The 26247-nt window shown below is 43.5% G+C and overlaps 1 protein-coding gene across 1 annotated transcript in view; it reads left to right on the forward strand.

Moving 5' to 3' along the window:
- The first annotated feature begins 22024 nt into the window (after window positions 1-22024).
- The window catches only part of MMP20 (matrix metallopeptidase 20), a 32957-nt gene continuing 28734 nt past the window's right edge, over window positions 22025-26247 (forward strand). Inside the window, exon 1 of the mRNA XM_061628731.1 lies at window positions 22025-22233. Within this exon, the coding sequence (XP_061484715.1) occupies window positions 22040-22233 (194 nt within the window). The 5' untranslated portion in view covers window positions 22025-22039. The remainder of the gene's footprint in view (window positions 22234-26247) is intronic.

Genomic DNA, 26247 nt, shown 5'->3' on the forward strand with positions numbered 1-26247 from the left:
AACTGAAGTCTCAGTGCACCAGCAAAACTACACATAGAAACCATTGGGTACAAATAATAATAATAATAATATCAATATTATTATTATTAATAATAGTTGTTGTTTATATGTATTAGTTGCTTTTCTCACAGAAGTAACCCAAAATGATTTACATCTGAAAAAACTTACACGCCCTTCACCATAATGTCCCACGGTGAATTACAGAAATATAAAAATACAATGTTAAAATCAGTAAGATGATCTTTAGTCAAAAGATTGTAGATTGTTCAGGATTCACTGTGCTTTATAGTGCTAAAGGGCTTAGGTTTAGGGCTACTAGTCCCACATGAGTGCTTTGTTGCCAGGGAGTTTCTAGAGAATGTGAAAGGGAAAATATATCCTTTTCTTTTCCTCCTTCCTGAAAACTGTTTTGCATGGGGAGGAGAGTTTTCTAACCTCAAGGCATGCATCACCCCAGTCCTAATCCTCATCACCATCTTCAGGATCTTATAAAGTGATAGGGCCTATAGGAAGCCAATTCCCCCTCTAATCCCTTGTTTTTCTTCTTTTTTGCAGTTGCCACTCTCTTTTTTTTATCATTAATTTTTATTCAAATTTTCAAAAACAAAACAAACAAAACAAATTAATAACTATTACAATAAAAACTATTGACTTCCGATTTGTCGTAGATTAGCTATAAGTCTATAATATATAACAAACCTGTCTCTTAATAAAATTATACAATCACCTTCCTCCAGTGGTTATCTTAATTGGTATCAAATCTCATTAACATCATTTTATTCTTTCCACAAAAAGTCAAAGAGAAGTTTCTAATCCTTGAGATATATATCCATCAATTTTTCTACAAATAGACATGTCAATTAATCCATCTCTTCAGGTCTACTAAGTCCAGTAATTTCAATAGCTCTTCTCCCATTCTCCCATTATCAGTATTGATTCCATCTTCCATCTTCCATCTTTGCACACCCAATAATCTTGGTCTTGCTGCCATAGTCATATAATAAGAGTCTGATAGGGATTTCTTTCATCACAGATATTTTCTTGCCATCAATTCTGAATGTATTACTGAAATGTTGTTGTAAAGTTGTATCTCTGTTCCTCTTTTTTACAGAATGCACTAACACATCTCTTGAGAGTTTTTCCATTGTCACATATCTGGAATTTATTCTATAAACTTTCTCTATTTTAAGTTCCATCAAATCCTTCCAATCCAGGAATTTTTTCGAGTCGTTGATATCTTTATCTCTAATCTCTTCACCAATTCCTTCAGGGACAGCGCTGAATTCCAAACAGTAATATTTGTCTTTAGGATCCATCACAACCATAAAATCCAAATCTTTTTCCAGGTCCATATTTGATAAATCTATTCCAATCTCCAGGGCTTGAACCTTCCCTTTGATCTTTCTTTCATCTTCTTTTTCTTGTCCAGTTATAGAATCCTGAATTTCTTTCAGCTCCTGTCTCATTTTGCCAAATCCAAATTGCTGTTCTGTCCCAGCTCTTCTTTCGTTAACTTAATCTCATTCATTATTTTCTGAAACATATTTAGAGAGAGAACCCCTTCCTGAACATCCAGGGTCTCAGTCACCTTCTTGATTGTCATTCTTAAAACCAAAAGAACAAAACCCCTTCAATTCCAATATAGTCACTATTCTCAAGCAAAGAACAGTTTATTTCTTTTTCCAGTCACAAATGAGTTAATCTTCCAAGCCAGATGACATCACCCTCTAGACAGCACGAACTGCCTTATCTCTTATATGTCCAAAACAAATTTAGTTCACAGCGTCCAAATGATTAGTGGCATAAGGAATAAGCAGATTCGCCAAAAAAAAAAAATAGACCAGAAAAAATAGTCCCAGACATATAATACTCAAATATCAGATAAATCAAATCTTCTCTTCAAATTAGATGCCTCTCATCCATTTATATCTTTAAAATGCTCAATTCCATGCCAGCTTTTTGCAATAAAAAACAAAGATAGGCTATTTCGATTTTCTTCCTCCTTAATTCCGTATGTAAAAGAGAAAGTTATAACTCACCCAGGGCTTCTTTGTTGCTGACTCTTTGACAAATCTCTTTTGCAGTAACGATAACAAAATGATGATAATAGACAGGAGGATGCTTGCCTGTTAATTTCCGCTTTTCTTTGAAGAAAAAAAAGTCTCGCTTAATCAGTTAGAGCCTGTTTGTAATCCCTGGCTCCGTCCGACGCTGTTGGCTACCTTCCTTCATAGGCTATTCCAATGAATTCCAGTCCAACAAACAAAACAAAGCTTTCTGTGGATAATCTCTTCGTTTCTCCCTTGCCTGGGAGAAAATTTTTTCCAGTCAAAAAGTCTTCTGACTGGTTTTATAACTGAAAAAGCTTCCTCTGAGACGGGAGCTCGTCTCAAAGGCTGCACAGGTGGAGCGATTCCTCCTGGGAAGTCTGCAGTTGCCACTCTCAACATTCAGTAGGTCCTGGAAGCTCACAAGTCTTTGTTAGGGGATGTGTGTGTGTGTGTGTGTGTGTGTGTGTGTGTGTGTATGTGTGTGTGTGTGTGTGTGTGTGTAGTCTTATTTTTGGGTGTCCTGATTTCCTCTTCCAAACTGATAGGACCTCAGCCACTTGAATGCACTATTACAGGAAATGATTATTATGAATCACTATGACAATAAGACTGGATAAGATTATGGGAAACAGTCACAAAGAGCATGCTTTGCACTGAAAAGTTCCCAAGTTATCAACAATCCTTCAGGAGAATTCCTTAAAATGGTTACACAGATGGTACCTTACGCTACTACATCTGGCAAGGATAGCAAATACAAATAATTCAAACTGTAGGAGAAATTTCAATCAGAACGGTGTATATACAGTACATACATAGTGGTCATGTCTTATGGAATCACAGTTCTAGAATATATTTGCAGAAATGGCAAGCGTTACACATCAGACTATGTATGCCACACCAACATTAGCTCTTTCAACAATCTGGGAGGAACAAAAGGAGGAAGTGACGTCTAAGGAAATAGTAGTATTTATGTTGATAGCTGCTGGCAGGGTTATAACAAAAAACTGCAGAACTGCAAAACATTTGTCATTGGCTTCTTGGTCCAGTGAATTCTTGGTACTGTGACAAATAGCCATGGCAGAAAAAATGGCGTAAATCCTGTTAACGCCAATGCCCAGGAACCTTTTATTGCTCATGGAATGCTCCAACTTGCAGCTCTGGTTGTTTACCAAATATGGCAGCAGTACATATATCTCTGAGCTCCTACTTTGAGCCCCAGCAGCTCTTGGTAGATATATGTACAGTGACAGGATGCCATTCACTGTGTGTGTTTGCCCATATTATTAGGATAGGTAAATGATTTAATGTGAGATATTTATGTCATTCCATGATGCCCTGTTAAGAAAAGTTCATGTCAAGGGAAATGAAGATACGAATATCAGCATTCTTAATAAGTAAACAGGAAAAACAGGAAAAAAGAGAAGGGATAGCAAAAATTCTAACCTATAATTATTTGCTAGCTTGTAGGAATGAGGTTTTCTTATCAGGTGCTTTTAAGGAAATGTAGGCAAGCATTTTCTTTATTTTGCACTGTGCATTCAAAAGCAAGCAGTTAGACACATGCAATATTGTTTTCCATCTTTCCCCCTTCAATGTTGAGGGTGGACATAATTTCATCTCATTTATTATTTCATGGTGGAACATGCATGCACCCTGGGGGTTAGCATTCTTGTCCATACTGTACAGTAATACCTCAGTTAATGAAGTAGATGTGTACCTGGACATTACTTATTTAACAGAAACATTGGTACCAGAGGTCGGAATAACATGGAAAGAATGGGGATAGGTTCCTACACCACAAAAAAGAAGAGCAGTTCAACATACTTATTCAAAAATAAAAATACACATGTCTGAAATTAAACAACCAGGTCAATAAGCCTTGCATGGGGACCACTTGAAGGCTTCTTCAAAAATGCATCCTGGGATGCCTGCCTTGCCTTTTTTCTTTCATTATGTAGCATCTTGCTGTAGCAATCTAAAGATGTGAGCCCAGTTCTCCTCTCTGTTTACTTGAGCAGCAGGCAGCCAAGGGGCAACCAGACCCCCCTGTGCTTATTCTCTCTTTCTCTCTCTCTCTTTGTGTGTGTGTGCCATCCTCCCCTACACACAAGCAGATGTGTCTGCAGTAAACAGTGCTTCCAGGGCACCTGAAGCACTGTCTATTGGAGAGGTGCCTGCACCACCTGGCAAGGAGTGCCATTCCAACCACATGTGAGAAAGCTGCCTGCAGCAGCCGCAGTCCAGTAAACAAGGAACCTCATTTTGACTATGTCAGCGTATGCGTGCCCCCACGTTCCCCACACCCAAAAAGGATTTTGTTAAAAGGAGCTTCTTTCCTGGAGGATTTGTTAAGTGAGATATTACCGTACTGCAGATCGTAATGCATGCCACCACCCACAGTTTACTGTGAAAAAGGGGGAAACTTAGGATACCTCACACCCACATCTACTCTTTGTGTGCGGTTCCAGATTCATCACTGGAAATCCACTCATGGAAAGCCGGCTGCCTTATATTAGCCTTCGACAACCTGGTGCCCTCCAGAGGTTTTGGACAGCAACTCCCGTCAATCCCAGCCATCATGGCCATAAGCTTCCTATGTTTCATTTTAGATTTGTGTTGTCCACCTCGTACAAGTGCAAGTAGCCCATGACCATAGGGCCACATGCAGCCCTCAGCCTAATTTTATGTGGCCCTCAGTCTAATTTCAAAAGCCCTCTGCAAGCAATCTGTTCAGACCTCTGGCAAGAGTGAACTGTCTCTCCACTGGCAGCCCACTGGGCAGGGAGGGAGGGAAAGAGAGAGAGAAGGGGGTGTCAGGAAGAAACAACCACTGTGTCATCCCCCTCCAGTTAATATGCGTTCCCCAATGGATGACCCCCAAGGGAATACAGCCCTCAAGAGAAAAAAAGACTACCCATCCATGACTTATAGAGACAATGGTCGTGTACTAAATTTCATTTTAAGCTGCTCTGGTTTTAATATGTTCTTCTTCTTGGTTTTGTTCCTTTAATTTTTGTGAGCTCTGCAGAAAGTCCATGGGAAGGGCCATAGTTCAATGCTAGAGGCTCTGTTTTGCATGCAAAAGGTCCCAGGTTCAGTCTCTGTCATCTCCAGGTAGGGGTGAGGAAGACCTCCTGTGTGAAATCTTGGACAGCCACTGGCAGTCCATGTAGGCAGTCCTGAGTTAGACAATCTGGCTCGCTTCCTATGCTGAGACTGGGATGCCAATATTCAATGTGAATGAATAAATAATGGCCACATGCCCATGTTAGTCTGTTTCTCTAATATGCAGTATCTCTTCTAATGAAAATAATATAACAAAAGAAAAACACATAACTGAATCTTTTTGATCCATGTTTGTGTTTCCAGAAGGGCACATGATCATGACTAAACCTGTGGTTCAGTAACGCAAACACATTCCAAGGTATAATTACAATGCCTAAAATGGACTGCTGCAAAGGATAACCTGACAATTCATTTGCTTTTTTAGCTAAACCACCCAAGAACAGCTGAGATAGTATATAAAGTGCTAGGATGCAAATGAAAGAATGCCACCCACATTTGGAACACCTGAATATGCCCTTAGATGTCATCAACATGGTGCAGGTTACAGGTAACAAATACATTTTCGCACTGGAGATTCTTCCTATAGATTCCAGGCCAGTTGGAGTATTCCCCGCTGTGGAGTAACACAACATAAGAGAAAAGATATTTCAAGGGGGTCAAAGGAGAAAATGCATGAATGCTGTTCCACGAATTCTTGCAAAAGTGTTAACTACAATGCACAAATAGCCTCTTGAAATTCGCCACCCATTCCTGATCAATAGACAAAAAAAGGGAAATTGATGTCACTCTGAAGTCTGGTTCATCTGAAGAATGTTTACCTCTATGGTCTCTCACAGGAGTAGGGTGCTGATTGGGTGGGAAAGACCACTCTCACATGGAACACAGGAAGCTGCCTTATAGCGAGTCAGACCATTGGTCCCTCTAGCTCGGTATCAGTAGTGCGAGGTCCTGTCATAATAGTCACAGCTATGCAGCTTCTAAGACTATACAACCTTCTAAGATTATAGAATAATATGGCCAGGCTTGAATATTGCTTTCTGCTTCTCTATCATTGTCACTATTTGACTGTCCCTCCTCACTGTCAGAAATATTGCTTGCATTACTGAATTCAGTGTCTACACATTTGTTTCCTGCTGCTACCAAACTGCTTGATGATGTAGGTGGGATGCTATCATCAGGATTCATTTTTCTTCTGCAGTTACAGACTTCTCACTCTCCACAACTTGCCTGTTTGAAGTAGGAACTAATAGGAACTCGTTTCACTCTGATTGGCTCCAATCAGCAGGAAAAGACAAGGAAGCACGTTAGAAGACTATTCTCAGTAGCTAACACACTCCCCTTTCATGCTGATTGGTATTTTCAACGGTGAAGCCTACCACCTGCCTGATTGATCCTTGCCCATCATGGTTCCTTATGAACTTCAAAGAGAAATTGGGCGAAGGGATCAGGGCGGTGGTAAATGCATCCTTGAAGGAGGGTGTAATGCCACCGGCCCTCAAGGAGGCAATTATAAAACCCATCTTAAAAAAGTCCTCCTTGGATCCCCAAGTCTTGGACAACTTTTGCCCCATTTTGAACTTGCCATTTTTGGGCAAGATCATTGAGTGAGTGGTGGCTAGCCAGTTGTCAGCACACTTGGATGAAACAGATTATTTTGATCCATACCAATCGGGTTTCAGGACTGGACATGGTACTGAAACAGCCTTGGTCGCTCTGGTGGATGATATGAGGAGGGCATTAGACAGGGGAGAATTCACCTTTCTTGTCCTCCTGGATCTCTCAGCGGCTTTTGATACCGTCGACCACGGTATCCTGTTGGATCGCCTGGAGGGATTGGGAATAGGAGGCACTGTTTTACAGTGGTTCCGTTCCTTTCTCTCTGACAGGCACCAACAGGTAGCATTGGGGGATGAGGTTTCAGACCCTTGGCCCCTCACTTGTGGAGTGCCACAGGGTTCTATCCTCTCTCCCATGCTATTTAACATCTATGTAAAACCACTGGGAACCATCATCAGGAGTTTTGGGCTGCGGTGTCACCAATATGCTGATGACACGCAGCTCTATCTCTCTTTTAAATCCTCACCGGAGTTGGCTGAGGAGACCTTGTCCAAGTGCCTGGAATCCGTGAGTGGGTGGATGGGAAGGAACAGGCTGAAGCTCAATCCTGATAAAACCGAGGTGCTACTTGTGGGTGACAGGGGAAGGTTGGGTGTTGTTGACCTGAAGCTTAATGGGGTGAGACTTCCCCTGAAAGATCAGGTCCGCAGCCTCGGGGTTGTTCTTGATTCCAAGCTGTCCATGGAGGCTCAGATTTCGGCAGTGAGCCGGGCAGCTTGGTATCAACTACACCTCATATGGAGGCTGCAACCCTACCTCCCAATTCATCAGCTTCTACTGGTAGTACATGCCCTGGTCACCTCTCGATTAGACTACTGCAATGCGCTCTACTTGGGGTTACCCTTGAAAACAGTCCGGAAACTACAACTGGTGCAGAATGCGGCAGCTCGTTTGCTTACAAACAGCCGCCGCCGTGATCACATCACGCCAGTGTTATTTCATCTACATTGGCTTCCAGTTGTTTTCCGGGCAAACAACTGGAAGCCAATGTAGATGAAATAACACTAGCGTGTTGGTGTTAACCTTTAAATCCCTATATGGTCTCGGCCCAGCTTACCTGAAGGAGCACCTCCAGTACCACCAATTAAACCGCCTGACTAGATCAGCCACACAGGGCCTTCTCTCAGTCCCACCAACGAAAACAGCTAGGTTGGTGGGGACTAGAGAGAGGGCATTCTCAGTGGTGGCCCCCACTCTCTGGAACTCCCTCCCATTCGATCTCCGCCATGCCCCTTCCCTGGATACATTTCGCCGAGCCTTAAAAACCTGGCTCTTTGGACAGGCCTTCGGGATCCCCGGGGTGGGCTAATTTTTCTATGATTGTTTTAAATTGTTTATTGATTGCCCTACATTGTTCTATACTGCTGCTATTTAAAATGGTTATGGTTGACTGCTTTGTATTTTATTCTGTATTTATATTGTATTTTATCAATTTCAATGTGTACGTCGCCTAGAGTGGCTTCGGCCAGATAGGCGACACAAAAATTAAATTTTACTTACTTACTTACTTACAGAACTGTACACAGTATTCCAAATGCGGCCGCACCATAGATTTATACAACGGCATTATGATATTGGCTGTTTTATTTTCAATACCTTTCCTAATTATCCCTAGCATGGAATTTGCCTTTTTCACAGCTGCCGCACACTGGGTCGACATTTTCATCATGCTGTCCACTACAACCCCGAGGTCTCTCTCCTGATCAGTCACCGCCAGTTCAAACCCCATGAGCGTATATGTGAAATTCAGATTTTTTGCTCCAATATGCATAATTTTACACTTGTTTATATTGAATTGCATTTGCCATTTTCCCGCCCATTCACTCAGTTTGGAGAGGTCTTTTTGGAGCTCTTCGCAATCCCTTTTTGTTTTAACAACCCTGAACAATTTAGTATCGTCAGCAAACTTGGCCACTTCACTGCTCACTCCTAATTCTAGGTCATTAATGAACAAGTTGAAAAGTACAGGTCCCAATACCGATCCTTGAGGGACTCCACTTTCTACAGCCCTCCATTGGGAGAACTGTCCATTTATTCATACTCTCTGCTTTCTGCTTCTTAACCAATTCCTTATCCACAAGAGGACCTCTCCTCTTATTCCATGACTGCTAAGCTTCCTCAGAAGCCTTTGGTGAGGTACCTTGTCAAACGCTTTTTGAAAGTCTAAATACACTATGTCCACTGGATCACCTCTATCTATATGCTTGTTGACACTCTCAAAGAATTCTAATAGGTTACTGAGACAGGACTTTCCCTTGCAGAAGCCATGCTGGCTCTGCTTCAGCAAGGCTTGTTCTTCTATGTGCTTAGTTAATCTGGCTTTAATAATACTTTCTACCAGTTTTCCAGGGACAGAAGTTAAGCTAACTGGCCTGTAATTTCCGGGATCCCCCCTGGATCCCTTTTTGAAGATTGGCGTTACATTTGCCACTTTCCAGTCCTCAGGCATGGAGGAGGACCCGAGGGACAAGTTACATATTTTAGTTAGCAGGTCAGCAATTTCACATTTGAGTTCTTTGAGAACTCTCGGGTGGATGCCATCTGGGCCCGGTGATTTGTCAGTTTTTATGTTGTCTACTATGCCTAGAACTTCCTCTCTCGTTACCACTATTTGTCTCAATTCCTCAGAATCCCTTCCTGCAAATGTTAGTTCAGGTTCAGGGATCTGCCCTATATCTTCCACTGTGAAGACAGATGCAAAAAATTCATTTAGCTTCTCTGCAATCTCCTTATTGTTCTTTAGTCCACCTTTGACTCCCTTATCATCCAAGGGTCCAATCACCTCCCTAGATGGTCTCCTGCTTTGAATGTATTTATAGAATTTTTTGTTGTTGGTTTTTATGTTCTTAGCAATGTGCTCCTCAAATTCTTTTTTAGCATCCCTTATTGTCTTCTTGCATTTGTTTTGCCAGAGTTTGTGTTCCTTTTTATTTTCAAAGCAAAGGAGCAAAGGAGATGCTCGGACACTGAACTACAGTCATTCCCTCATGGCAAATGAATTCATGGTTGAAAGAATATTCAGATTCCGTCCCCTGTGGCAATTTTATCATCATACAATCATGACTGAATCATCATAATACTTTTAGGGTGCAATTCAGTCTATGCCCTTTATGCAGCTCCTTCACTTGTGTATCTGCATGCAGGGAGCCAATCAGTAGAGGTGTGGGGTGGGATCCCTACAGGATAGAACTCCAACAGTAGAGAACAACAGGGGACAGAAGGAATGAACTGGGCACTGAACTATGTCCTAAATACTCAGAAAGCACTTGACAAACATTACTTCCCTAATTCTTTGAATTACCTTATAAGTGTCAGGATGTATGGTTGGGATTCTGATGTTTCTGAGAATGAGCTAGGAGAGGGGGGCAGTTGGGCTGAGTCGTCTGGAGGGGAGGAGGAGGCTTCCCAGATAGAGGGGGAAAACCTTAAACAGGCAACAGACTCGTTTCCCACGCACTCCCTCCCTAGGAATGTGAAGCAGTTACAGACAGAGGGGGAGGAGGAGGGAGACCAAGGCCCTTCAGCTGCAGAGAAGGGTAGAGAGAAATCGCCTGAAGTGGTGGGCCAACCCCCCCCACTCCCTACCATCCTTTCCGAATCAGAAGGGGAGGAGGTAGCCGCCCCCCCATCGCCCCGCACCCGAAGACAGTTAAAAAGGTGCCAAAGAAAAGAGGAGGGAAGGGGCGTAGATGTGGGCAGTTTGAGGCGGAGCGAGAGAATTCGCGCCCGAAAGCCCCCTTGATAAGGGACAGGGAATGTTTGATACTCTGTTCTATCAACTCTCTTCCATGTTGCGGGTTTTGGTTCATGTTAAGAGTTCATGAGGCGGAGAAGCCTATGTCTGGAAATTACTCTAATAAAAACTGATTTGCTTTCATCAAGTGATTCTGTTCTTGAGTCCCAACCCGGGCACGACAATAAGGTACACTGGTATTATTATACTCCTGTTGTTATTATACTCTTTGGAATTCCCTCCTGTTAAATATTAGTCTCTGTTGTCTTTTTGGCACCTGCTGAAGATCTTCCTCTTCCAACAAGCCTTTTAAGTAGAATTCTTTTCCAGTCTGCATTTGTATTGGTATTGTTTTTTAGATGTTTTTGGATTTTTTAAGATGTTCTATTGTTTGTGCATTTGCTGCCCTGGGCTCCTTTAGGAGAAAGAGCAGGATATAAATTTCATTCATATTATAGGGCCCCACAATTCTGAATTCCAACTGCACTGACATATACCCCAGGGCCGATCCTACCATTAGGCAGAGTAAGGCAGCTATGTTGGGTGTCATAAAAGTTGTTTGATTTATTATTACTGTGTTGTTAGGGCTAGGCAGGGGGAGAAGCTGTATTGCCATAAATCTTTCTCTTGTCTGGCAAACAGTTCTTTTAGGTAAGCTACCAGGTAAGCAATGAAGGTTAACACCAGCTATATCAATTAACTTCCCTTCTCCAGATCTTAGCAGTGGCAGTTGCTGGGTCGCACATTCCTCCTGACTGGTCTCTCAATGCTGGTATGTGGAACAATGTCAGCCCCTTATATGTAGAGTGGGCTGTCCTCACTTCCCAGAGACTAACCTCTTCCTCATTGATTGCTTCAAAGGGGTCCACCAGCTATCTACCATCCTGGAATGAGTAATTGCCTGGCAGGCAGCCCATCAAGATAAGCACCCACAAATTACAGATCAAAGGCTTGCCCATATTTCATGCTTCCTGTACCCATTCCTTATATGGGGCTTCCTGTCTGGCACTGCCCAGTAAGCCCCCCCTCCTTCCAACAGTGTATGTGATTCTATCAAATGAAGCCTCTAGCCCCTCCCATTTTATTCCAATTAGATTGCATTTAGCCACTTATGACATCATGTGACATCATTCATTCTTATACAGAATTAACTCTTTACAAAAGACAGCTCTAAGGCTCCTACCTTTTACCATGTTATATGCTTACATCATATAAAAGCATATTATTAAGTAGTTTCAGACCCTTATTTAGGCTTTAGATAGGGCATTAAAGGGTCAATTGCTGGATTCCAGATATCTCAATAAGACCCAATCCATTTGGCATTACAGAGGTACTTGTAGAATTTTCTGCATCAGGTGCCACAATAATTTGACCAGCTTTGAGTACTATGTGGATGGCATTTGTTGCTCTGCCTCAGGCAGCAACAAGTCCCAGCCTTCCTCCCAACATTGGAGCTTGTGTGGTATAGGTAGAGACTCACAACAAATCAATGGTAAGACGTGATGATACTACTTTGCTAATGGTACTAAATAGTTAAGGCTTGTTAAAAACAAAAAGGGGATTACAAAGAGCTCCAAAAGGACCTCTTCAAACCTGAGTGAATTGTTGATAAAATAGTAAATGCAATTCAATGTAAACAAGTGTAAAGTTATGCATATTGGAGCAAAAAAAATCTTAATTTCACCAATACACTCCTGGGGTCTGAATTAGTGTTGACTAACGCAGAACGAGACCTTGGAGTCATAGTAGCTAGCTCATTGTAGTGGATAGCTCCATGAAGATGTCAACTCAGTGTGCAGCAGCTGTGAAAAAGGCAAATTCCATGCTAGGGATCATTAGGAAAGGAATTGAAAAGAATGATTGAAGTGTATAAAATTATGCATGGAATGGAGAAAAAGGATGTAGAAAAGTGTTATTTATTCCAAATTGAGGCCTTTGAGCCAGCACAGAATAGTAACTAACTTTTTTCAGCCAGGCCACACCCACAGAGTCAGCTTTTCAGGAGCTAGACTCCTAGGTCATAGCTGTCTCTCTTAAAGGGGCCATGTGCCAGATATTTCATTATTAATGCATACATTACTTTCAGCCTTCAAAGCTCAGTGCAGGGGTGGGGACAAGCTCCCCTCCTCCAGCCCCTGGATCAAGAGGATGGCTAGGGCTTGTTTGGGTGCTCTGCTTCTGAGACACTTGGAACACTTCAGAAGGGCAATGCCGAAATAACGAACCCCACCCTTCCTCTCCATATGGGGAGAGTGGGGGTTGTCTGTACAGCTGTCTGGGGCTTCAGAGCCCCCAAAGAGCTGCTGCAAAATAGTTTCTTCCAACATGATGCTTCAACCTAACTGGAGAGATTTCAGGTAAAATGTAACTTCACTGAGAGAAAATGCTGATTTATATGTCAAAAGTACCCTGTAATTTAGGAGACTGATGCAGTGCAATAATCTGACAGCTTGCCAATACATCCAGTATGTGCTTTCACTGTGATTTTTAATATCACGCCCAAACCAGGCTATAATTGCAATGGTTGTTCATGGACACCTTTCAAAATATAACCCCGCAAGCTTACACTTAGGATAATTAACAGTAATGTGAGTTTGACAGAGTTCAAGTTTCTTAAAGAGCAAGCACACTTCACAACCTTTCTCTGCAAATAAAAGTGTTGTTTGGAATGTTGAATAAGTGAAAGCTGGAACTCCAGCACAACAGACGTGTAGATGTAGAAGAGATTATGCAGAAGTCACCTTTCATTTTACAAACCGTGCTTATCTGTTGTGATCGTGAAGCATATATCTGCCCTATGTTATGCACAGATAGCTTCATCCAACACAGATGGTTCCATTATGGCTGAAACCTTTGCAAAATGCCACACTCAGGAGTCAACTGTATACCCATTAGGGTTAGGGGAGAAATTTGATTTGGTTCTTATTAAAAAGTTCACGCTAATTCATGCTTTCTGAAGCAATACGCAAACCAAAACACAGCCATCCTTCGAAATTTGTGCATCTCCAATTTTGCAGTGCAGTTCCGTAACGAAGTCTGTGTCTGCATTGGAATTACTTTTTAATATGCTTTTAAAGCTTTTTTTTTTTTTTTAAATATGTTTTTAAAGCTTTTTAAAAAAACATGTTTTTAAAGACATTTTGTTTTAATATGATTTTACAAATGTTTTGTTGCAATGTATTTTAAAGTCTGTTTTTATGGTGTTTTAGGGTGTTTTTAGTGCTTTTGTTTGCCGCCCTGGGCTCCTACTGGGGAGAACGGCAGGATATAAATCTAGTAAATAATTAATTAAATAATAAAAACTAAGTAATGTGAACAAAACTGCATGTATTAGGGTAAAGTGTGCATAAAAATGCATATATTAGTAAAAACAACACACATAATGCATTATATTAGGGAAAATTGATTTGCAAAATTGTGTATGATGGGCAAAATTGCATACAAAAATGTGTATATTAAGAGAAATTCTCACTACAATGCTGATGAATTTTCATTAGGACTATTTTTTTTTTTTAAAGTAAAACTGATGTGGAAATGTGGAGAACTGAGCTTAAAATTGGGAAAATGAGAAACTGAGAGAAACCAACAACTGCTGATTCACCCATTCCTATGAGCAGCGCACTTGACCAATTGCATGTGGGCTTTTCTCCCACTGAGTGCTCTGCAACCATATGAGAACAAATTACTTTTACATATCCTACTTTTATATGAAGCTTTGATCTCCTGTTCAGATTACTTATATCTACACTTGCTTTGTTTCAGTGACTCTAACATAATTTCATGTTCTTCCAGAGCATTCACTGAGCTCCAGAGGTGAACATTTTTAATTATGAGGCAATCATATGGTCATTGTTGTCACCCTGTCCCAAAAGGGATGGACGCTGCACTGTATGCAAAAAAGTGGAGAAGTGCTTATGTTAGCAATTTTGTAACAAAGCTCTATTACAAATTGAATAAATAGTAGGGTTGTGCACCAGATCCGGCTGAATCCCGGATGCCAAAAAGAATCAGGCCAATTTGGGTCACTCCAGGATTCAGCTGGATCAAGTTGAGGCAGTCCCGGATCGCCCCTGGTTGAATCGGGCCCACCTGGAGCAATCTGGAGCTATCAAAAGAGGGATGGCCTGGCGACAAGGAGGAGGAGACATGCCAGCAGCCTGTGTGTGTCTCCTTCTCCTCCTACTTAACCACATGTTTAATTGTGTCAAGCATGCAGTCAAGGAGGGGGGGGAGGAAAGGCACATCTTCTCCCCCACTGCCAACCACAAGACTGTCAAAAGTCCCAGAACTGATTCAGGGCCCAGATCTGGGTTGGGTCATCCTTGGATCATCCTGGGTCAGATTGTGGCTGGTCCAAAGCACTGGAGTGGGGCCCAGATTGGACTGGGGTGCCCATGCACATCCCTATTAAATAGGCTGATGAAGCATTCATTAAGCAGGTATTAAGAAACTCCTGGAACCAATTACCTAGAGGGACGGTGGCAGTAGTGTAGTGGCAAATTCAGAAGTGCAGGTTCCCTTCATGATAATCATTGCCATATCACGTCCCTTCCTTTTTTTGCTGCTGGGTTGTGAATGAGATCCTTGTTAATGCCTTCTCCCACCACAGCAGATGTTCCTAGGAGCCAATGAGCATGAAAGAGTATGTTAGCTACTGAGAAGAGTCTTCTCAGTGGATGACTCACCTCCTTTCACAGATTGGCTCCAATCAACAGAAAAGGACAAGGAAGCATGTTAGAAGAGTCTTCTCAGTGGCTAACTCTCATCTGTCATGCTGATTGGCTCACAGGATGCTGGAGACATAGGGAACCTGCTAGGAACCTGCTCCTAAAAAAGTAAGAGGTCTAAGACTCCCTGAGACCCTGGACAACTACACCCCTGGCTGGTGGGCTCTCCCTTGCTGGAGGTCTTTAACCAGATGGCTTTATAGCCATGTACTGGAGATGCTCTAGCTCTGAAATTCCTGCATCAGACGGGTTGGACTAGAAGACCTACAAGAACCCCTCCAACTGTATGGTTCTGTGTAAGATTCTAAAAATATCAGTCACATGATCTAGTGTAGTAAGCAGTGGTGAATTTATTCAGATTTATTGGATTTTCCCAGATGTCTTGACAAATTATTTTCAGGCCAGCATTCCTTCCTGAAACAATTTTGTATCCAACTTAGGTGAGCATCTTTAAACAGAGAATTTTACTTTTGGGGCATTTATTTCATAGGCACGTTATCAAGAACAGAGCCTCCTTTTTGGATCTTAATTGGCATGGCAGGACAAATAGATACTGAATTCCATTTTGATTTTGCCAGTCTTAAGATCATAGGTTGCACAACAGTTCTTTGCAAAATATCAAATGTAGATGATTAAAAAGATTCTCAATATCAAACTTTGAGATTCTGAAGTATGAACATTTTAAATCTTAATTCAGGAACTTTGAGGGCCAAACCAAATGATATGTATTCATTGAACATGCCTGAGTTATGTTTTTTCTTTAAATAACAGCTATGAATGTCAGTGGCAGCTTCCATATAGGGAGGAATAGCAGTTTTGGGCCTGGAGGAGAGAGTTGAATCGCAGTCATCTTCCCCTCCCATGGCTGCTATTTAACCAACAAAAACCAGACACATTAAAGGAATACACACATTTAATATATCACCTACTTAAACCCTAGATCTAGGCTGCATCCTTTATGAAAACTGAATATGAAGTTCAAAAATTCAAGAGTTTGCCTTATCTCAACATCACAATTCATTGATCTAAAGTATTGCTTATTATTGTTGGTGTTGGTGTTTTCATTTGTTGGTCACCTCATATCCCCAACGGTCTCTAGGCGATATACAAGAGATTTAAAAACATACAATATGAAACATATTTTAAAGCATGCAGTATAACATAAATTTAAAAACATGCAATATAACTTAAAACCCAAACAAAATAAACTAAGACTTCAATTCAATATATGTTTACTCAGAAATAAGCTCCATTGGGTTCAATGGGACTTACTTCCAGGTAAGAGTGTATTTGATTTCAATCAAAGACAGTACACCCCGAGGGCCAAAGGCTTGGGTGAAAAGGAAGGTCTTTGCTTGGTGCCTAAAGACGGATAAAGAAGACACCAGGTGTGCCTCCCTTGGGAGAGCATCCCACAGCCAGGGGACCACCATTGAAAAGTCTTGTTCTTGTGTTACCATCCCCCAAGCCTCCCATGGAGGGGGCACATGAAGAAGGGTCTCTGATGGCATGCACAAGGTCTGGGTCGGTTTATATGGGGAGAGGCAGTCCTTGAAATATTTAGGTCCTGAGCCGCATAAGGCTTTATAGGTCAAGATCAGCACTTCAGCCTGAGTCTGTAAACTCATCGGCAACCAGTGCAGCCATGCCAGAATTGGTGTTATACATACAGACTTTCCTGGTCAGCAGTTTGGCCGCCGAATTCTGCACTAGCTGGAATTTCCAAACGGTCTTCAAAGGGAGCTTCATGTATCATGCATTGCAGTAGTGTAACCCTGAGGTTACCAGAGCATAGATAACAGGTTAGGCCAGCCTTTCCCAATCAGTGTGCCTCCAGATGTTGTTGGACCACAACTCCCATCAGCCTCAGCCAACACTGCCAATGGCTGAGGCTGATGGGAGTTGTGGTCCAACAACATCTGGAGGCACACCGGTTGGGAAAGGCTGAGTTAGGCTATTTCTGTCCAGATAGGGGCACAGCTGAGCCACCAGTCAAAGCTGATGGAAGGCACTCTGCGCCATCAAGACCAGACAGTAATGGATCCAGGAGTACCCCTTAGCTACATACCTGCTCCTTCGGAGGGAGTGTAACTCCATCCAGAGTGGGCCACAACCCATCCATCCAGTCTAGAGAACCATCCTCTAACAGGGCCTCAGTCTTGTCTAGATTAAGCTTCAGTTTACTGGCTCTCATCCAGTCCATTACCAAGGCAAGACAATGATTTAACACATCCACTGTTTTAAAATGTTTTTAGCGTTTCTGTTTGCTGCCCTGGGCTCCTGCTTGGAGGAAGGGCGGGATATAAATCAAATAATAAATAAAAATAAATAAACCCACTGCCACACCTGCAGATGTAAAGAAGAAATAAAGTTAGGTGTCATCAGCATATTACTGACAACGTACTCCAAAACTGCAGATGACCCCACTCAGCAGTTTCATGTACATATTAAATAGCATGAGGGATAGAATCGAACCCTGTGGGACTCCACATTGAAAGTTCCACTGAGCCTAACAGCATTCCCCAAGCACCATCCTCTGAGAATGACCCTCCAAGTACAGTAAGACTGGAACCACAGCAAAGCAGTGCCACCCACCCTCAACTCAGATAGCCACTCCAGAAGAATGGTACTGAAAGCCACTGGGAGATCAAGGAGAATTAACAGGGACACACTCCCCCTGTCTCTCACCCAACATAGGTCATCATACAGGCCAATCAAAGCAGTTTCTATGCCAAAATGGGGCCTAAATCCTGACTAAAGTACAACCTAAAGACTGGGGCCACGATCCAATACTGAATTCACAGAGCTGAAGCATGCTTAATTAACAGGAGCAATCCTAACGAAAGGAAACCAGTGCAATTTCCACCAGGATAAATTATGCCAGTGTAACTTAACTCTGTTCCTAACTCCATCCAGGAGTGAGGCTACTGTCGATTAAGCTAACCTTTGAGCCTGGGAGAGGGAAAACAAGCCTTTAAAATAGAGTTTGACTTACACCACCCTTTTTGCAGGTGTAACTTTCATTGGGTTGCTAGATCATGTGGCCGAGCTGAATGGAATTTCGAATCGAGGTAAGTTTCCCCAAACCCGTCTCCTGCCCCCAAACACCTCTCTGTCAAGGCCTGGCTCAGCCAGTTTCAGCTGAGCCCCAGCTGAACCAGGATAGAGAACTTAATGCTGGCATATCTCCAGCTGAGTCAGGATGAGGGATGTCAGCCGGCATAGCTCCAGCTGAGCCCATTATTCCATGTCCTGCACTCTGGGATGATTGAGAAGAGATGCTGGCCCTCCTCTGTGTGACAACTTTTCAAGTACTCGAAGAGTGCTATCATATCTCCCCCCAACTTTTCCCCTGTGTAAGTACTAGTGTGTTACCCCTTCATCATAACTTTGAGCTGTGTAATTACCTTCTTCGAGACATGAGTCACCTTGGCTCTGAGTTCCCAAAGCAGCTTTCCTCTATAAAAGGGGGCACAGGGTCCTCCTGCCTGTTCTTGTCAAGCCACCCTTTACCTTTGGGGAAAAATGGAGCTCTGTTGTATGTTGTGCCCACCTTTGCTTCTGGTGCTTTTGCTGACATATTCAGCTGCAGCCCCGGCTCTTTTTGCATTGCAACGTACATCCAGCTGGAGAGACTTCTACATTGCCCAGGTTGGTGATGCTTTGCACATTTTGAACGGCTTGGGGAGCAATCCTAAGTCCCTCCCAGCCCAGCTGGGCTTTATGAAGCAGCAGCCAGGGTGGAAGGTGGAGGGGACAGGCAGATCACTGCATCAGGCTGGGGCTAGCACACCTATTGTGCCTGGATTGTGGACCATGCCATCGGATGACAGCAGCATGGTGGGCTCAGCCCCACTCCAGGAGACAAATTCCCCTATGAGGAAAGGTTTGCAGCATTTGAGGATTTTTAGTTTAGAGAAAAGGCGAGTAAGAAGAGACCTGAAGGAGGTGTATAAAATTATGCATGATGTGGATAGAGAAAAGTTGTTCTCCCTCTCTCATAACACTAGGACTCGTGGACATCCAATGAAGATGAATGTTGGAAGATTCAGGACAGATGAAAGAAAATGCTTTCTTTTAAACTATGGAACTTGCTCCCACAAGAGACAGTGATGGCTGCCACTTTGGAAGGCTTTAAAAGAAGATTAGACAAATTCATAGAGAATCAGTGGCCACTAGCCATGATGGCTATGTTCTGCCTCCACAGCTGGAGAGGCATTATGCCCCTGAATACCAGTTGCTGGAAACTGCAGGAGGAGAGAGGGCTGTTGCCCCTAAAATCTAGAACCTAAAATCCTGCCTTTAGGTTTCATAGGCATCTGGTTGGCTACTATGAGAACAGGATGATGGTCTAATCCACCAAGCTCTTCTTATGTCCTAATGTTCTTAAAGCCTTATTGCAGGGCTTTTTGTTGGCTGTTGCTGCTGCTGGGGATTCCACAGGCAGCACATCCACCCACCTGCACATTCAATAGATGGAAGGGAGAACTCTGTGGTAGCAGAGGCCAGCAGAAAGTGAATGGAGTCCAACAGGACTGGGTGGAAGGCAGAGCTTGGAAAAGTTACTTTTTTGAACTACAACTCCCATCAGTCCCAGCCAGCATGGCCACTGTTGGGCTGATGGGAGTTGTAGTTCAAAAAAGTAACTTTTCCAAGCTCTAGTGGAAGGCCACATCTGCACCATGTAATCTCCCCCAGTCCAGTGCAGAGGGAAGGGGCAAGCCAGAATACTGATTCAGCATTTGATTAGTTGATTATCATGTCTGTCAAATCCACTGGCAGACAGATGAGCATGTCAAATGGATTGTTCTGTTAGACTGCAATCCCCTGCTCACCTGGTTGTAAGTTCCACTGAATTCAGTGAGACTTACCTTCTGATGTCACATGCGCATAGATTGGTTTGCAATGCTAATGAGACTTGTTTCTGGGATGTATGTTTCCCTTGTGTCAATAGGGCTTCTTTCTGATTAACTGGTATCTCAGGGTGTTGCGTCCGTACTTGCAGCAGTGAGGAGCTAACGGAGAAATGTCCCTTTTGCTTTTCGTTCGATAACAATTGGCAGGTCTGGACTCACAAAACTGTAAGACGTGCAGCCCTTGAGACTTGTGCTCTTCGGGTGGAAACGGACTGACACCGGAACTTAGGAAGGTGTATCATAGCTAGTTAGAACATTCGTCCCTCTAGCTCAGTGTTGTCTACACAGACTGGCAGTGGCTCTCCAGGGTTTTTGAAAGGAGCCTTTCCCATTTCTACCCAGAAACATTGGGGATTGAAGCTGGGACCTTTTGCATACAATGCATGTGCTCAACTACTGAGCTACAGTCCTTTTACTCTTACCATATGCTGGTTGTGACTGCGTGGCTCACTGATAGCCTCTGGCAATTGATTAGTAAGCCCAGAGTTACAGAACTCCGCAGCCGCTCCACAAATCTGAGGGAGCAGGGGTGGCAAATTATACCCTGCACCTACAGTATGGTCAGGAACTACAATAGCTAATACACGCTATTTTAAGCAATTGCCACATTGTTCCTGTGTTTTCACATACGCATGCTTAGTCTTAATATAGAGATGCTTTGAAATGAGAGCTTGCTGCTTCACTGCTCATCACTGCCCAGGTTCCACCTCTCTTGGCAACCCACTTGACAGACATGCTAATCAATAAATCAAATGCTTATTCAGTATTTGGTGGCCCCTCCCTTCTCCTTCAGGCAGGCTATCTGCCTTTTAAAAAGACAAAACAGAATCAATGTTCTGACAGCTGAAAAATCAGGCACCTTGCTTTTAAAAAAAGATATTTTAAAATGTTTTTAAAATGTTCCATGCAGGGGATAGAGGAAATGATTTAGTGACATCACAGTGGCCAGCCAATCAGCATTCTCCACAGCTATGTTCAGGAGGAAAAGGAAGAGCTGGTTTCCCTTGAGGTCTATCCAAAAGGGAAGGTTGCAGGTATGCACAAAAAAGTGTCTTCCTCCCCAAAGGCTCACCACAGCCTTAGCTGACTACTGAGGATTTGACAAAAGAGCATTCTTTTGCTTGCCGCAGCATTCTGTAAGTTTACTTTGAGCATTTTATTTGACAGTTCTCCAATATTTTGCAATACATTTTGTGTAATGCAAGAACATCAAAAGGATTCCAAAATGTTGTGAACTTTCCAAGAATAAAGGGGGGGAAAGTTTGAATTTCCACAAATATATCTTATAAATCTGAATATGTATGAGATACCTGACAGCAGCATCAAGATAACAGTCTAATGTCTAAACCTATAGTTATTCTATTTTATTGTGATGATCAACCATCACTACGTATCATCTAAAGTATGTGCCTGTTGATGCTGGAAATCTTGGCATTGGGCCTGTGACAAGAAACAAGAACACTGTACTCCATATAGGGCTACCTGATCACTAAGAGCTTCAGAGGAGGCCTTGTTAGCTGTGTCACCACCTGCAGAACTTCATCTTGCAACAACATGGCATGGGCCTTCTCTGTGGTGGCCCTTACTCTTTGGAATGATCTCCCCTCAGCAATATGGCAGGCACCAACAGTGGTGTGCTTTCTATCATTCACTGAAAACATATTTTTGCACAAGCATTTCCCAGGCATTGATGCCAACTTTTAGTGACCTTGGTGCTGTTGTTGTGATGTTTTACCATTTTTATTTTTAGCTTTTAACAGTGTTGTTATTATTTCATTGTTGCAAACTGCCTTGGGATTTATTTTTAAATGAAAACCAATATCAAAGTAAAAATTGGGATGAAGTGTCTTCCTTGCTTCTCTGTCTCTTTGCCTGTAGGAATACCTGGACAAATATTACACACCGAAAGGAGGACATCAAGTTGGAGAAATGACAAGTGATGGCAATTCTATGTCAAAGAAAGTTCAGCAAATGCAGGCATTCTTTGGTTTACGGGTCACAGGGAAGCTGGACTACAGCACCATGGATGTAATAAAGAGGCCTCGCTGTGGTGTCCCTGATATAGCAAACTATCGCCTTTTCCCAGGAGAGCCAAAATGGGAAAAAAATACATTGACATACAGGTAATGAGCTGACATCAGCTGTATCTGAAATGTTTTCAAATGTCCTCTTTTCTCTGGAGTTTTCTATTTCTTCTCGTTATCTGGCAATCTGCATGCAGTAGATTCACTAAGGCGCTCCCACAGGCACTCATTTTTGGGGGAGGGAACCCTCTCCCACTTTCCCTTATTGGCTCAGGAAAGGGTTGCCAAAGTCTCTTCGGCTGTATGACTGGCTTACATTGGACTTCCCTTGGGGGACATTCTGCAACATCGCCTTTCCTAACTGAAACTATATTGTGGTATTTTAAATCTGAGAATAGGGCTGAACCCAATTCCCTTCCCAGTGCCCCCCCCACTATTTTTTATCCCAAGCCCTGTACATAAAGTGCTCCTCAAAGAGAAGGCCATTTTAAAGCTCCAGCGATATATGAATTACTAGTCCTACAATTTGTAGAAACAAGGAAGCTATGCAGCTCCTGAATTACTCCCCAAGGGCACTGCTTAACCAGGGTGAGCAAAAACACAACCTGTCTCCCTTTGCAATTATATATCCATGTGCGCTTGGTTAGGGGCAAGACTGTTACTTATCACATAGGCCAGGGTAGCGCTGAGACTAAGTAAATGTTACAAACCCATTACACTGTAAAGGGAGGCTGACGAGCAGGTGTGGCCCAAGATAGGTTGATGCTGAGATGCAGGGTGAGATGGTGTCCCTACATTCCATATATAGAAGGCAACTGGGCTGGTATCTTATTTCAGTACTGGCAATGGGACAGCATCTTCCACTATACCTGCAGTCAACAATTTAATTTAGGGGTGCATGACACATACAGCTCGATCCTCCAGTGCAGGGGAATACCTGAAGGACACAGGAGAAATACTGCTGCTGCTGCTGCTGCCGCCCCTGCCCGTGCAACTTCAAAGGAAAATGCAATAATTTGCTAATATTAAAGACAAAATTTCAATAACAAGCAAATGAAGGCCACTCTCAGGCAATGCTATCTTCTGTGGTTTGTTTGGGAACTGAAATATTCTGGAAAAAGAAACACTCAGGTCTTTTTCTCCACATGGCAATATTACTTCGTGCTAAAGGTGCTGTTTTTACCTCTGTTTTCTATTTATTTATTTATTTATTTATTAAATTTATATACCGCCCGACTAACAATAGCTCTCTGGGCGGTGAACATAAAATAGCATAAAAATACAATGAATAACAAAATAATACTAAAATACAATCATCAATCCAATACAATAAACATTTTAAAAAGTAAATCAGTGTAACTTAAAATGCTTCAGATAATAGGAAGGTTTTGACCTGGCACCAGAAGGAGAGCAGAGTCGGCGCCAGGCGTACTTCCTCGGGGAGACTGTTCCATAGTTCGGGGGCCACCACTAAGAAGGCCCTAGATCTTGTCATCACCCTCCGGGCCTCCCTGTGTGTTGGAACCCAGAGGAGGGCCTTCGTAGCAGAACGTAGTGCATGGGCCGGTTCATATCGGAAGAGGCGTTCCGCAAGGTATCGTGGTCCCGCACCGTATAAGGCTTTATAGGTTAATACCAACACTTTGAATCTAGCCCGGAAACATATTGGCAACCAGTGCAAGCTGGCCAGAACAGGTGTTATATGCTCAGACCGCTTGGTCCTTGTCAGCAATCTGGCCGCCGCATTTTGCACTAGTTGTAGCTTCCGAACTGTCTTCAAAGGTAGCCCTACGTAAAGCGCATTACAGTAATCCAAACGTGAGGTTACCAGAGCATGTACCACTGATGTAAGGTCCTCTTTACTCAAATAGGGACGTAGCTGGGCTACCAACCGAAGTTGGTAAAACGCATTCCGTGCCGCCGAGGCTACTTGAGCCTCAAATGAGAGGGAAGAGTCTAAAAAGACTCCCAGACTATGAACCCGGTCCTTTAGGGGGAGTGTAACCCCATCCAGGACAGGGTATATATCCACCATCCGATCAGAGAACCCGTCCACCAACAGCATCTCAGTCTTGTCTGGATTGAGCTTCAGTTTGTTAACTCTCATCCAGTCCATTGTCGCGGCCAGGCAACGGTTCAGCAAATCGACAGCCTCACCTGAAGAAGATGAAAAGGAGAAGTAGAGCTGCGTGTCATCAGCATACTGATGACAACGCACTCCAAAACTCCTGATGACCTCTCCCAACGGCTTCATGTAGATATTAAAAAGCAGGGGGGACAAAACTGACCCCTGCAGGACCCCATATTGGAGAGCCCGCGGTGTCGAGCAATGTTCCCCAAGCACTACCTTCTGGAGACGACCCGCCAAGTAGGAGCGGAACCACTGCCAAGCAGTACCTCCAACTCCCAACTCCGCGAGCCTCTCCAGAAGGATACCATGGTCGATGGTATCAAAAGCCGCTGAGAGATCAAGGAGAATCAACAGAGTTACACTCCCTCTGTCTCTTTCCCAACATAGGTCATCGTACAGGGCTACCAAGGCTGTCTCAGTGCCAAAACTGGGCCTAAAACCCGATTGAAATGGATCTAGATAATCAGTTTCATCCAATAGCACCTGGAGCTGGCCAGCAACCACCCGTTCCAAGACCTTGCCCAGGAATGGAACATTCGCCACTGGCCTGTAGCTGTTAAAATTGTCTGGGTCCAAGGAAGGCTTTTTCAGGAGTGGTCTCACCACTGCCTCTTTCAGACAGCCCGGGACCACTCCCTCTCGTAAAGAGGCATTTATCACTTCCTTGGCCCAGCTACCTGTTCCATTCCTGCTAGTTTTTATCAGCCAGGAGAGGCAAGGATCCAGTACCGAAGTGGTTGCACGTACCTGTCCAAGCACCTTGTCCACGTCCTCGAGTTGAACCAACTGAAGCTCATCCAACAAAACAGGACAAGACTGTGCTCCGGACATCTCACTAGGATCTACTGCTATAACTTGAGAGTCTAGGTCCTGGCGGATACATGAGATCTTATTCTGGAAGTGATCGGCAAACTGATTACAGCGGGCCTCCGATGATTCCACCGTGTCCGGAGGGTTTGAATGGAGAAGCCCCCGGACAACTCGAAAGAGCTCCGCTGGGCGGCAAAGAGATGATTTAATAGTGGCAGCAAAATGATGTTTTTTAGCTGCCTTCACTGCTCCTACATAGAGCTTAGTCGAAGCACTAACCAGCACATAATTGTATCCGTCGGGAGTTTGTCTCCATTTCCGCTCAAGCCGCCTCCTATCTTGCTTCATCGCTCTCAGCTCTGGAGTATACCATGGAGCTGTATGAGCTCTACACAGGAGAGGGCGTGCAGGAGCGATCATGTTTACAGCCCGGGTCATCTCCGTATTCCACAGAGCGACCAGGGCTTCAGCAGGAGCGCCAGTCCTATCTGCCGTAAAATCCCCCAGAGCCCTTTGAAAACCTTCAGGATCCATTAGTCTCCGGGGGCGGACCATTTTAATAGGTCCCCCACTCTTGCAGAGGGAAGAGGTTACTGAAAGTCTAAACTTCAGCAAGCAGTGGTCTGTCCATGACAAAGGGAGTGTTGTAAAACTCCCCACATCCAGATCACTTTCCCCATGCTCAGTAGCAAAAACAAGGTCTAGAGTGTGCCCCGATACATGTGTTGGACCACTAACATATTGAGATAGCCCCATGGCTGTCATGGAAGCCATGAAGTCCTGAGCCACGCCAGACAAAGTGGTCTCGGCATGAATGTTGAAATCCCCCAGTACTATTAGTCTGGGGGACCTCAACAATATATCCGAGACCACTTCCGCCAGCTCAGTTAGGGAAGCCATTGGGCAGCAAGGTGGGCGGTACACCAAAAGGATTCCCAGCCTGTCCCTCTGGCCCAACACAAGGTGCAAACACTCCAGGCCAGTAACTGAATGAACATGGTGCTTGGTGAGTGAGATGGAACTCTTATAGACGACAGCAACCCCACCTCCCCGACCCTCAGATCTACCATGATGCTGAACCAAGTACCCCGATGGGCAGAGCTGAGAGAGACCAACTCCTCCCTGCTCACCCACCCAGGTCTCGGTTATACATGCCAGATCGGCTGCCTCAT

This window comes from Rhineura floridana, chromosome 5, assembly GCF_030035675.1.
Source record: "Rhineura floridana isolate rRhiFlo1 chromosome 5, rRhiFlo1.hap2, whole genome shotgun sequence".
Taxonomy (NCBI): domain Eukaryota; kingdom Metazoa; phylum Chordata; class Lepidosauria; order Squamata; family Rhineuridae; genus Rhineura; species Rhineura floridana.